This window comes from Myiozetetes cayanensis, unplaced genomic scaffold (genome assembly GCF_022539395.1).
Source record: "Myiozetetes cayanensis isolate MyiCay16 unplaced genomic scaffold, myiCay2020 scf6-25, whole genome shotgun sequence".
Lineage (NCBI taxonomy): Eukaryota > Metazoa > Chordata > Aves > Passeriformes > Tyrannidae > Myiozetetes > Myiozetetes cayanensis.
Genome location: NW_026087853.1, coordinates 51,623,304 through 51,636,934, shown reverse-complemented (window position 1 = coordinate 51,636,934; position 13,631 = coordinate 51,623,304). Strand labels below are relative to the sequence as shown.

Here is a 13,631-nt window from a genome sequence, read left to right as displayed (position 1 = left end):
CCTTGTCCAGTCATCAGTGAAGGGATTTAACAGGACTGGCCCCAACACTGAGCCCTGGGGAACAGCACTGGTGACTGGCTGCCACATGGATAGAACTCCATCCACCACCACTCTCCGGGCCCAGCCACCCAGCCAGTTCTTAACCCAGCCAAGACACAGCTCCACGAGCCCACAGCACTACTGCACATGGCTTGTGTGCACAGCAATACTTGTGCTGATGTGACAGACCTCTGAAAACAGGTGAGGCAAAAGCAGGTAAGTATCATCAGCAGACGAAATTTTTTTACACTATAGGGGAAGAAAGGTTTAAGTTCACTGATCCCCCCCCTAACTGGTATGTCTGACTGTTAAGTATGCTTTAAGAAAGGTGTCATTCAATGTAGATGAAAACACTGCAACAAAACCATATATTCTAAGTTCTCTCACAAACAAGACAGGACTATCATACAAAGTAAAAACTTAAAGGTATTGCAATGTATTGATTTTTACTGATAACTGCATATTCAGTTACCTAAACCAAGCCTCTGAATTTCACTGTCGTATATGAATCAAATGGAGAATTCCTAAAAGATTAAAATATTTAGCAGTCATTTTTTGCTAGTTGCAAAGCTGAATTTTATGATGGTCCATTCAATTCAGATACAGCTTCTCTGTCACCTGCAACTCTAATATAGCTATATAAAAGCTTTCCCAACAGACTCACCTAATAAGGCTTTACTTACTGTATCTCTCTTCTTCACCTTTGCATCCATATCACAGAACATGCCATTATATTGCATTCCCAAAACTATTCCAATTCCTCACGCTGTTCTCTTCCCATTCCCAGCAATTCATGAGTTTTCTTCCTTACCTCAGACCCAGGTCTTTCTTCACATAGTTTTTAGTCCTCCATCTTCAGTCATGGGTTCCACTTCAAATCTTCCAGGGGTTTCACGTTCCCCAGTGCAATACCACTCCTGAGGCTGCAGAGACAGACTGCTACAGACACTGCACATGGACGGGGGTGTTCCTCTCCCAACCATCAGCAAGTGTGTTCTCTCTGTCCCACTCCCAGGAGAGGGAACCACAAGCACTAGGCATGAGAGGGAAGCAGATCTAATTGGGACTTGCCATAATATAACCCTGACTCAATCATTTATTCCCACAACTGCAAAAGTTAAATAAGTGTTAGACAACATTAAACAAACGAAACTTTTAACTTTAATATTCAAATTTCAACACTAGTAAGAACAAATAGAGCACAAATGGGAAACATTTTTTAGAATAAAATGAATGAAGAGAGAAGCCAGTAAATTAGAACAGTTCTTCTGTCAGCCTAGGTTCAGTATCAGCACCGGTTCTGATGGCCACATTCTGTCCCATATTTTGGAACCTAAAACCAAATAGTTAAGCTGTTGGCATCCCAGACTGCAGTTTCAGTATAGTACACTATAAGCACAATCAAACTTATGTACATAAACAATGAAAACCAACCTGAAAACGCTAAACTATTTACAAGAACTCCAACATTAAAAAAAACAAACATACAATAGCCTCAAGAACAGGCAACTGAAGAAAATATGAACATTTTGAGAACCTTATTAGAAAGAATTACAAAACATCAATAGCAAAGACATTAACAATTGCACTACACTAATAGAGAGTCCAAATATTAAATTGGTGCATTATTTCACAATGCACTAGCTTTGAGAGAAAAACGCTGCCTTCACTAAAATGCAGCTTACATTTGTTTCACTTAATTGTCTTAACAAGAAGCCTATTAACACAATAATGATTGTTTTAATGCTACAGTTTACAGCAAGGACAACAAACTAAAAATAGCAGCAGTTCCACATGGCACTTAATTCCACAGGTTTCTAAGCTGTGGTTTATGCAATGCCTACAAAGTGCTCCCAGTTGAATACACAAATAAAATTCACAACAAAAGTCTACCTGACATCAGGTACATTGACTGTAGGTGGCCTTAAAGCCTGTCTTTCAAAAATTATTCCCCACTGCTCCAAAAAAAATTAACTATCAAAGCAAAGCCCCCTCCCTCCTTCTTAAAGATTAGGGATATTGCTTCTTTTTACAATGCTGTAACACTACAAAGCAGCACACCACTATAGTGGTTAACCCTGGGACAACATAACATCTAACAGTGTAACCGAAAGGCTTGTGGATCAACATCCAGGATCCTCTACAGACAAGAGAGTAACCGAGTCCATGAACTCAAACGGTTAATACAGCTATAGTGAGCCATAGAGTACAACTGAAAACCCAGAAGCAATAGATGTAAAACTAGTGACACTGATCACAGATAGGACAAGAAACCAGGAACTGAATGCTTCCTTCAATTCCTGAGGCTTCAGTCTAGCAGAGATGCTACAGCCATCTCAGTAGTTCTTTCAGACTTCATAGTTAGTAGATGGTAAGACTAAGCGAGCGGTTCATTTTCTTCCCAATGAGTCGGGATGGTCTGTTCTGTGTTGTAGATCTCGTCGTCATTCTGTCAGTGAACAGCGCTCGCTCCTCGGCCGCAGCCTTCGCCATCTGTGCCTTCTTCAGCTCTCTGCAAGACACGGACAGTGTCACACCTGGCAGTGTCCGCAGGGAATACAGGCGGATCACAGCAAGAGTGCTTCAAACGAACTACAGCATTTCAGAACTTAAAACATGGCAATTTAGGTCATACTAAGATGGTTAACACTCGCATCCACCTGTTTACAACCCAGAGGGCAGAAGTGGGATGCTCATTACTTGTCTAGATGTTCTTTCTTCTGAAAATCACTGGTAGGAAGTGAAAAATTCACGCAACTCAGATTCTGAAGCCCAGACTGTTACAAGCAGCTCAGCACTTCAATTACCAGAACACAGTAGGGTGCTGTTTACTTCCTCGCACGGGCCACATGTTAAACCAGAGTTAATTACTGAGGTTTGCCCAAATGAAGCATATTCAGCCACAACTGAACTTCTGTGGGAGACTCAAACAGACACACACTTAGATGAACACAGATGTACATAACTGGCAACAGACAACTCAGGAAGCATCCTTTCCCTTTTGCATACCCACATCAAACGCTTAGCACCACCTACATTTTTTTTGCCTAATAAAAATTTAAGCCTGCAAGGCAGAGTCACTGAAGGGAGCACAGGACATGGTCCCTGTGCAACATTCTGCCAGCTGCTCTGTTTCAGAGAATTACCAACACTCAGTCTGAGGACAAAGTTACATAAAACTCAGGGAGAAGTATAAAATAGTCTGACTAAAGAGCAAATCTATCTTTATAAAGGGTTTCCCCATTTGTTGCTTTTCTCCCTTCCTTAAATACTGACATATGGCTAAGCTAAGCCCTCCCTCCATACTCTCTTCCTTCTCCTATCTCAAAATAACTGTCAAAGAACTTTCCCTACTGTACGATATTTGTATTCTCACTTCACATCTGGACTGCAAAGCAAGATCAAATTTTACAAGCTTGCTGCATATTGTTGTATTTAGAATTAAGTTACATGTTTTAGTTTAGTAAGCTATTCTCATTATTGGAAGCCCAAGTATTATTCAATAACAGCTGTGCCCCATCTAATCATCCACACATTATCACTGTGCCAGCTGACTGCAGAGAATACAATCAATTTTTATCAATTTTTTGTTTCAGTGTCCTCTTCATTGTGAACATCAGTCACAAATGCACGTGTGCTCACCCAACCACCACACCATTACCAGGAAATTAAGTTTTACAATATCCTTCCATTCTCCCCTAGAAGTCCTGAATTCTTGAATTCTTTCCTAGAAATCTTGAATTCTTCCTTTCTCTGAAGAGGATGAGCACAGTAGAAAAGCTGAGCTTCCTTAAAAGGATACTTTTTACTGAAGATAACTTACATATACAAGTGGTATTTTAAATAGGTCAAATGCAGGAATTTTTAAAAAAAAACATACAAAAATGAACACCTCCACCCCCAAATAACTACCTGAAGTATTGTATGGAACACTATGCCACACATTAAAAATTATTGTGGCTAAGTTTTCTTTTTAAATCATTCTTGGATTTATAGTTATTTTATAAGGATGTATCCTTCCTGTTGCCAGGCCAGAAGCAATTTTCACAAAATACTACCTTTGCCAACTTTCTCTTTTATGTGATACAAAAATATGTTGTCTTTATACAAGCAAGCAACTTACCTCAGCAAATCTGTCCTTTAACCTGCACAAACTGTCAAATTATTCTTTCAGTGTGATTCATAAGATTATAAAGATAACTATCTAAACTAGTATGTCTGGCTCTGGTCAGACTGCAGCGATGGAGTGAACCCAGAGTGAACCCAAACACGAAATTACTGTCTTCCTTCAAAACAAACCAGTCAAAGAAATCAGTGTTCTATGTTCCCTCATAAAAGCCTGCCTATTATGCATAACACATGCAAAGTTAATTGCAGTGAATGATTCAGACAATTGTTTCTTAATTTACTAGCTCTTTCTCTGAAACTTTAGCAGAAATCAGATTTTTCTAAAGAGAATCTCTTCTTAATAGAGTTGAGTGTTTGAGCAGGGCGGAGAACAAGATGACTTGCTGATACAAACGATTCTTTGGTAACACAGTAACACTGCAGTGTGCAAGTCAAATTAATCCAAACACATTCCCGACGTGTCATTTCATGTAAATTCAAATTACGTAATTTAAGTCACGTTTTCCAACATGTTTTAATGTACAGATGACATAGAAAACACAGACTCAGATAATACAGAGATGTAACCCAGGCTATCCCTGTCACAGAAGCATGCATTGTGCTTCAAACACTTCTTTTAAAACTGTAATGTTTTGTGTATGCCTTGAATACTAATAGCTGAGATTCCCTTACAGGGCCCAGCAGTTCCTTCTATGGATAAAGTTCCTTGTACATTTCAATGACCCACTTTGTACTCTCAGGTACACACATGCCTACAGATGTGGGGACCTCACACACAAACAAGGCCACTCCTGTTCTATCATCACTTTACTATCACGTGAAAACCTATTAGAAATTAAGCCATATTTAAGGACCCCAAGGAAGTACTTACTTCTGCAAGAGCGAGTTTTTGAATTTCTCAGCGTTCAGTTCTATCCGGAGCTGCTCTGCGCTCTTTTTTGCGGCAGAGAGAAGCACTGAATGCTTGACTAGTGCCACAGCTGAAGGCCTTTTCTCTGGATCAGGATGAATCATAACCTTGGAAAAAAGAAAATAAGGTATTCCTGTTAAAGTCAACAACACAATAAATTTAACTTATCAGCGAGCCACTAGTACAAGAGTTCATACTTTTAGTAAGTCTAGCAGTTCTTGAGAAAGCACTTGTGGTAGTCTAGGTAGTTTTCCTTGTCGGATTTCATGCCATTGGTCCCCATTAGTTGGAAGTGGTTCAGCCCCAGCAGCACAGACAACAGTCAGAGCGAGAGCGAAAATATCCGCTTTAGGCAGATGAGTATAGTTCTTGAAAAAAAATAAAAGAAAAACAAATTTACTAATTTTTCTAAAGAAAACAGCATGCAGACTGAACATCACTGCTTTACACAAACAGAACAGTTACCTCTTGCAGGACTTCGTTTGCAAGAAAACGGCTGTCACCCTCTTCCACTTGGGGACTGGATACTCGAGTTACATGACCAAGGTCACCTGCAAAAAGCAAAGGAAGTTATCTTTCAGAAGACAACAAGATGATGCAATTCGTTTGACCACAAGTGTGCTGCTGCTCACCTATTTTAAATATGACTCTATCAGATGACCAGTCATCATCATCACCTTCTTCTAAAGTTATACTTGGGACTGATGTCCTAGATATGAAAATATTACCTGAAAAAGAATAGAATTGTTAAAAAAACATTTCTCTATAATTTTTACTTCATCTAGTTTCACTACAGCTTGCTTTAGCAACACAGAAGTTTTATTTGTATACATACCCAGTTCACAGACTGAGAAACTATAACTGACTTGCTGTGGCCCCTCTGCTGGGAAGGCAGCCAAGTGTTATGCAAGTAGAGTCAATTACACAAAAAGAGCCCAAGATAAACCCAACAGTTTAGGTCTGCTAGCCAATTTTATAACTGACATCTTTGTGCTGCTATTCAGAACTTCAGTGAAGAATTTACAGTTAGTAAGGTGTGGCTAACTGCTCATTTTTCTACAGCAGATTAAATTAACTGAGGAAATTGTCAATACAGAGTAAAGCAGATACAAACTTACTAGGTTTGATATCCATGTGTACCAGTGACATTGAATGAATGTATTTTAAACCTCGAGCCACTTGAAGTAGCAGGTCCTTCAGTTCTGGTTCAGTAAAGTAACGCATATTCCTGTAATTTTCACTTATGGCATCTGCTAAACTGCCGCCTAAAACAACAATAAAGAAAACATTTAATTTTTTACATCAAACAGTTGACAAAGTAATAACAAATAGCTTCCAAAATTTAATTAATACATTACCAAGAACTTGCTAACGATATATAGTAAGTGTAAAATCTAGAACTGTATCCTCTCTTTATAGACATGTGATATAATAAAATTATTTTCTGCTGTAGTTGCCATGCAAACTAACATGGTATCAACACAAGGTAAAAGGTCTCTCTCCCTCTTCCAAGTCTCTGGCAGGGCATCAAAAATAGCAAAATGCATCAGAAATCAGGTTTAATCTCCCTTTTAAATGGAAACTCTCTAGCAAATTTCTCTATTCCAGCTTGTACTACTGTACAGAAGAAAGAACAGTTCTGCTGCTCGCAAACGCCTCCCTGTACTTCCAATATGCTTGAACACGTACAACTTGGTCTGCAATTTTGTACAGTCTTTGCTTCATGTATCTGATACGCCTTTTCCAACAGAAGAAACATCAGATACTTGAGAGAAAGATGGTATGAAATGAGGTAATCAATTCCTAATTAGTGTTGAGAAGTTGTAGATAACTGTGTATCTTCACAAATTAAGTTTTTTGAAAGTTCAGAACAAGCAATAAACTTTACTTACCATTGCAATATTCATTCTGTATAAGCATATGATCATCTTCTGCCCATGCAGAGTAGTACCTCACTACATGAGAATGCTGTCCCAGAACTGCATGTGCATAGACCTCTCTTAAAGCATTCTGCCTGTCAGTCACAAAAAATAACAGCACATGAGTATTATAAGGTGAAATAGTACAATTTCTTATTATCATAGTTAGGTGGCACATTCAGGTGGATTTGTACTTACATCCAAACAGCTAAAATAATTGACATGTATTAGAAGACTAAGTATGTGGAACATCAAAAAAACCCCACAGCTTGGTACAGATAGTTCTTGAGGGAGCTACCACTTGCATTATGTGATATGACAATTATGCATAATTGTCAACCAGTATCAATATATGAAGCTTTGAGATGCATCAGTAAAGTCTGAGAAAAAAATAATGGGGATCGTAAGTCAAGAGTTTGATTAAACTCATCATTCCTAACTTTGTCTGTAAGTCTCAAATGCAATTCTGTGCAACTCAAACTTGTGGAGTTTTATATTATAACTATTAGAACAGAGTGGGGAAAAGTCATGAATCACAGGCCCATTCACAAATGCCAAAAATTACCCCCAAACTGACTTGACTCATCTGAGTATCACTCAAGCTAAGTACTCAGACTTAGCTGGGAATATTACTTTCACCTCTCAAAGGATCACCACTGGAATTTATTCACCCAGTCTCTCCTGCCACTAATGCAAGGAAGCTTTATTCTTACTTTCCAGGTGAGAACAATCTGTTTCCACACAAAATATCAGGACAAACATCTGCTAGGAGAAAGGCCAATTAGCCTTTTCTCCACAGTACTGCAGAGTATCTGGGGGGGAGAAGGAAAAAAAAGAAAATTGACTTCAAAATTGTATCTGTTTCACATTTAATTTATCTTTGGCTTATACTTTTCTCTGAAACACCTTCTTTAGACACCAACACAAAGAGACATGAGAAGAAGAAGCACCAAGAGGAGACTTTAAATAGCAAGAAGTACTCACTCATCCACTGAGCCAGCCAAGGGTTTCTTGGATCGCTTTATGGCATAAATGCAGCCATCTAACCTCTTCACACATTTAAACACAGACCCAAATTCACCAGATCCAATCTTCTCCAGTTCATGAAATTCGGTTGCATACCGTGACTTCATATTACTTTCTGTTATTGTTATCCTCTGCAAAGATTAGAAAGGGAAACACTTAGATCTGCAGATACACAAACTGCCAAAATAAGTATCAGGTTCTAAAGATTAATTACCTTGGCAGGTCTCATGGTTTCCTCTTCAGGCTCTCCATCACTTGGTTCCATGTCCTCTCCACAAGAGCTGAAATTCACACCAGTTACTTCTGCAGCAATAATGGCTTAAGCAAACTTAAAACTGAAGTCCAACAGCTACTTCTTTTTTTCTAAGAGCTAATTCTCCCATTCCACCCTAGTTTAACTAACTGAACACTAGATATCTGTAAGTGCAAACCCATAAAGGTACCATGCTAATTCTTTGTAATTTCTTTCATGTTTCATACCAGTATTCAATGCGTTTTTTCCTCCTCAAGAAAAGATCATGTGCATAACTCATTCCACGACAGAAAGACTGTAGGGCACAGCCTAGTCTATCCTCTCTGTACACTAATCAAGAGATCTAGTGCTAAATGGTTATTTCATGATAGCGTGCATCTCCGAGCACATACTCTAAGAGCTGACAATTTGCAAGTAAAAATACTTTCACAGATGCAATTTGCAACAAAACCTTTGCACCTAAAAGTAGTTCTACATATAAGCTTAACAAAGCAAGCTCCAAGTTACTCACTCATTCCAGTGTATCCTCTTCCTCCTACGACATTTTCCTTCAGAGTTGTGAAGGAACATAGAATCAGGAGTGAAGGGATTGATGTTCACATGAGGTGTTTGTCTAAAATCTTCTTCTTGCTTCTCAGATTTCCCAACATTCATAAACAGTGAGCCCCCTCGAAGTTTGACTGAGCTGGAACCTAGTCCTTGTGCTTTAGAAAGCAAGCTCTGTATTAAAAGAAAAACAAACACATTTATAGCCTTGATATTGCCTTAGACATAAAACCAATCAGATCATACTTGAAGCCATCATTACAATATTCTCTAATCAGAGTTGGGACCAGTTGTTTAAACACCTGCATTTCCATCAAAAAATTTCAAAGAAACTATTATGCTTTGTACTCCACACAAAAATAGTTCAAGCAAACACTGAATGTTAAAATAATTTTTACAAGACAGGAAAGATGATGAAAGCAATGTTTTTCTGTCTTTAATCGTGTCATCATCTAAACGTCTTGGACAATTTTTTGTCCATGAAATAAACACGGACAAAATCCGTGGACCATCCTGTACTATATCGCCATGATTTTCACATTTGGATGCCAAGTTAGACCAGATGGGAAATTATCTAGCAAATAAAACATTTAATACTGATGCATAGGTGCATCTTCGTGAGCCTACAAAACAATGTTCAAGAATTGCTGTACTGTCAGTTAAATATCCAAAGCAGATGTTTTGGGTGGTAATTTGTCAGATCAGGCATTTTCCTGGCACATGATGAAACCTCTCCCAGTTACACTGGGAAGTTTGCACCTGAGTTTCCATCCTGATGAGGATGCCAACGACTGGATCACAAGCAGGAGTACTGCCTTATCCTAACACCCTTCGAAATAAAGATGTCACATTTGCCTAAACCACCATAGGGAAGAAGGCTCAATACTTGGGAATCTCAACTGCACTCCTCAAATCTTCACTACATAAAGACCTTTAAGTCACTGAGCATCTCAGGACACATTTCAGTACTTCCACTGGATACCTTAACTAACTGATTCTTCCAGATGCCAAAGATAACCTCCCCAAGATAACCCAGGTAGATTCTGGGCACCTAATTTAAGAATCCCACTGAGCTGCTGTGTTAAAACTTTAGCTTTTAGTGTCACAACCCACAAAACTTTTGGGTCTCTGAAGCATCTGCTCCTGACTCTGTATAAAAATCATCACCAATTTTACCATTTTCAAACTTGCACCACTGATTTCTACCAGTGAAACCTGATTGGAGATGGAAGCTGTAGAAAACCAATTAACAAGGTTGCCTTCGTCGCACCTTAAGTCAGTTGTTTTCCATCTATAGTCTATAGACCCCTGGGAGATTATCCCCGGGGATTATCCCAGGATTAATTCTAAAGGGCTATATGAAAAGTAATGAAGAAAGGAAGCCAATTACCACTAGATTTAAATTCACTATACAGTGTTTTACATGAGCGTCGAGTTCAAAAGTTGAGATGCCTTCTAAAGAGTCTTTTATTGACAGAGTTAAGAGCTGCCCATCTATCCCTTAAAGCTTTGGAATCCATCAGTTTAACAGCATGGGCTACTCAAATAGCCTTTTACATTTGATGAGGAGTGCAGACACTGAACCAGCGCTGGCACACGGCACAACAACAGCAGTGCTGCAGGAAGGCAGGATCGCAGAATCCATCAGGTTGGAAAAGACCTTGAGACCATCGAGTCCAACCTGTGATCGATCACCACCGTGTCAACCAGACCACGGCAATAAGTGCCACATCGAGTCTTTCCTTAAACATCTCCGGGGACGATGAGTCCACCACATCCCCGGGCAGGTCGTTCCGATGTCTAATCAGCCTTTCCGTGAAGGAATTCCTCCTAGGACGTGCCAGTTCACTGACAGACTCGCAGGGGGCGGGGGTTAAACCCCAACTGAAGCTTTAACTTTCTGGTTGCACACGTACAAACGCCCCCACGACACTACAGCGTTTATTTGAGGAGTTTCAGCACGCTTCCATTTTTTTAAAAATATATTTAAATATATTTTCCACAAAACACAGCCAAACCCCGTTTATAAGCGAATAACATAATTGCATATATAATACATGTATCAGCGGTTTATTGGGTGCCGCGGTGTCCCGTCGGGGGGCGGCGCGGCCCTGCCCCGCCCGGCCGTGCCGGTGCCCCCGGCGCGGGGCCCGAGCGGCGGCGGCCCCGCCGTTACCGGACGGGGCCGGGGCCGGGCCCGGGGCGGTGCTGCCGCCGCCCCCGCCGCAGGCTCACCTTGGGCGTGTGCGGCGTGTCGAAGAGGCGCAGCTTGCGCAGGGTCTTGTGCGGCGGCGTACCCGGGTAGTCGGGCAGCGGCGATCCGGGCTCCTCGTCCCGCGGCCCCCGGTACGCCCCGGCCGCGGGGTGCGGCGGGGAGCGCTCGCAGCAGCGGCGCCCCTTGTGCGGGGCCAGCGGCGAGGGCGAGTCGAGCAGGAAATACGCTCCGGGCGACTTGACCGGCGAGGAGCCGAACCCTTCCTCCTCCCACGAGTCCCCCTCGTCCGGCAGCGGCGCCGCCGCCGGCTCCATCTCCTCCTCCTCCTCCTCCAGCAGGGGCGGCTCGCTCCGCGCCGGGGTGCGCGCGGCCGAGAGCGGCGAGTCCGCCTCCTGGAACGCCGAGTCCTCGCCGGTGCTGTTGGCGCTGCTGCTGCCGCCTTCTTCCTCCTCTTCCTCCTCCTCCTCCTCGCAGTCGCTGTGGCCGCTCAGGAACGTCAGCTTCTGCCGGATAGGGGCGGCCGCCCGCCGCGCCGAGACCCGCCGGGGCGGCGCTGCCCGCTGCAGGCTGAGGAAGCTCATGGCGCTGGCTCAGCCCGGCCCGTCCCGTCCCGCTCCGCTCCGGTCCCGCTGCCCGCGCTCCGCCCGCGTGCGCCGCCGGCTCCGCTCGGCTCGCGCTGCCCGGGAACGGCCCCGCCGCGCGCCGTTCGGACTCCGCGGCTTTCCCGCGACCGTTGGTCACGTGCCGCGCACGCCGGCCAATCGCGCCCGCCCACCGGGTTTGAAAACACGGCGCGCGGGGGCGGGGCCGCGCGCGGCCGCGTCACGGGGCAGCTTTGGCGCGAGCGGCGCGGCCGCGGGGGGGCGGGGCCGACCGGGGCCACGCCCCGAGGCGGCCGCGCGGACGTGTCTGCCCGGGCGGCGCGAGGCGGGCGCCATCTTAGCCCGGGGCGGCCCCGCCCGGGGAGGAGCGGGGACAGGGCCGGGAGCAGGCGGAGACACGGCGGGGACAGCGCCGCACCCTGCCAGGGAGCGCCCGCGGCACCGCCGCGGCACAGCGCACTGCCCTGCCCAGCCCTGAGGCCGGGGAGCTCTGGGGACACCCCGCCGCCCCGCCCGGGGTGCAGCTCCTCCCCGCTTCACTGCAACGTGGTTTTCCTCCCCTCTGGCTACTAGAACTGAGTGCGCAGAAATCTCAATAATGATGTTATAATAACTGTTTAATCTCTGGTAGTAATACAGTAACTGGCCCAGAGGGTTGTTAAAGACGCCTTTTTAAGCTCAAGCAAAAAAAAAAAAACCCAAAGTATTTCTGGTAACTTAATTCACGTGGTTTAAAATGCAGTCAAACACACCATGCACTCCTAGCAAACACTTCCAAGTCCCACCACAGTCAATGCCGTTTATCAGCCAGACCATCTCCCTACAGATTCCACCACATCGAAGCCTGGCTCCACTTTCCATCTCGTGACACCCAACATACAAACCTGCCAGTCTCCTGTACCAAATCACCCTAAAATGAGCCCCTTGGATAACAAAGGTAACCCTATGAAAATATAGGGTTTTTTCCAGCTTCAGAAGTCCTAGAGAATGTCTGGTGTGCATCCGCGTTGAGTTCCTTTCTGCTTCCCCAGACTCTCCAGGAAACGTACTCGATTCCCTGGATAGGAACGTAATGCCAGGGTTCACCGCTCGGAGCTGAGGGCTTTGGGATGCTCAGAGGCACAGCCCCTCTCCTGCCTCCTCCCCAAGGCCTGCCCCTCCTTGCCTGGAGGACAAATCTGCATGTGCTGCCCATGGCATAGAGAGCAGCACCTCTGACCGGGAGTCTGAAAACTTCAGAGGTGAGGAGCTAAAACCGCTAAGGGCCGTGAATAGAAAATAGATGTTTGTACTTAACCACATTTACTTTGTCTGATGGTCTCCTGTCCCTGGTCCCCGGTGTCCATGGGGAGAGGCCTCAGCAGAAACTTCAGACACAGCTCCAGCTCCCGTGAATGTGCAGATATTCCCACTGCTGAAGGAAGGGCTGTGGTCAAGAACGGGGCTTGGAGTCCCTTTTCTGCTGTCTCCTGTAACAGGACACCTGTATCTCCAAAAGACAGTTATTTCACTACCTTTTCCTTTGCAAGGCCTCCATAGAAACATTTCTGATGAAATGTCACATCCCTGTGTATTTCTCACATTTCCAATCCTCTGAAAGCTTAATGACACTTTTTGTTTTCAGGACAAGCAGTGATGAGCCTCATGAACATAATTTTTGAGATTTGCATTTTGGAGAAACCAACTGAAAACTAGTTTCAGAAAACTGAAAGCAGCCAACATAACCTATGAAAATGGGACTGGGCAGCATTTACAGAGATACAGCTACGTCAAGCCAAGTGCAAGCACCTTCAGTGTGCTATAATTTACAATCACAATAATATCCCATTAAAAATGCTAAATTTTAAAGATGAAATGCTGAAGGATTCAAGTTTTAGAACTGATGATGTAAGTGAAGGCTATTAAAATTACAAGCCCCCTCTTTCTCAGTTCATAGCCCACAGAGGGAGATGCAAATCAATACTTAATAAGTGACTCAAAACCTCCCAGCCAC

At 43.6% G+C, this 13,631-nt stretch overlaps 1 protein-coding gene across 1 annotated transcript; it reads right to left on the bottom strand.

The window, feature by feature from the left end:
- Positions 1 to 1,177: 1,177 nt before the first annotated feature.
- On the bottom strand, positions 1,178 to 11,762 carry WEE1 (WEE1 G2 checkpoint kinase). The gene is made up of 11 exons (XM_050335962.1): positions 11,057 to 11,762; positions 8,787 to 8,995; positions 8,237 to 8,303; positions 7,981 to 8,153; positions 6,970 to 7,091; positions 6,196 to 6,342; positions 5,710 to 5,805; positions 5,543 to 5,628; positions 5,275 to 5,445; positions 5,039 to 5,184; positions 1,178 to 2,551 (listed from the first exon to the last, which is right to left on the bottom strand). Exons 1-11 carry the CDS (start codon positions 11,615 to 11,617, stop codon positions 2,401 to 2,403), a joined length of 1,929 nt encoding a protein of 642 aa, XP_050191919.1. The 5' UTR covers positions 11,618 to 11,762; the 3' UTR covers positions 1,178 to 2,400.
- Positions 11,763 to 13,631: the final 1,869 nt, after the last annotated feature.

Excerpts from the sequence above, each read along its gene's own strand:
- WEE1 (XM_050335962.1), bottom strand. The coding sequence starts at position 11,617 with ATGAGCTTCCTCAGCCTGCAGCGGGCAGCGCCGCCCCGGCGGGTCTCG. Across the intron at positions 5,806-6,195 it reads ACACATGGATATCAAACCTA|GTAATATTTTCATATCTAGG; the intron begins GTAAGTTTGTAT and ends ATTCTTTTTCAG. Across the intron at positions 5,185-5,274 it reads AACTGCTAGACTTACTAAAA|GTTATGATTCATCCTGATCC; the intron begins GTATGAACTCTT and ends CTTTTTTCCAAG.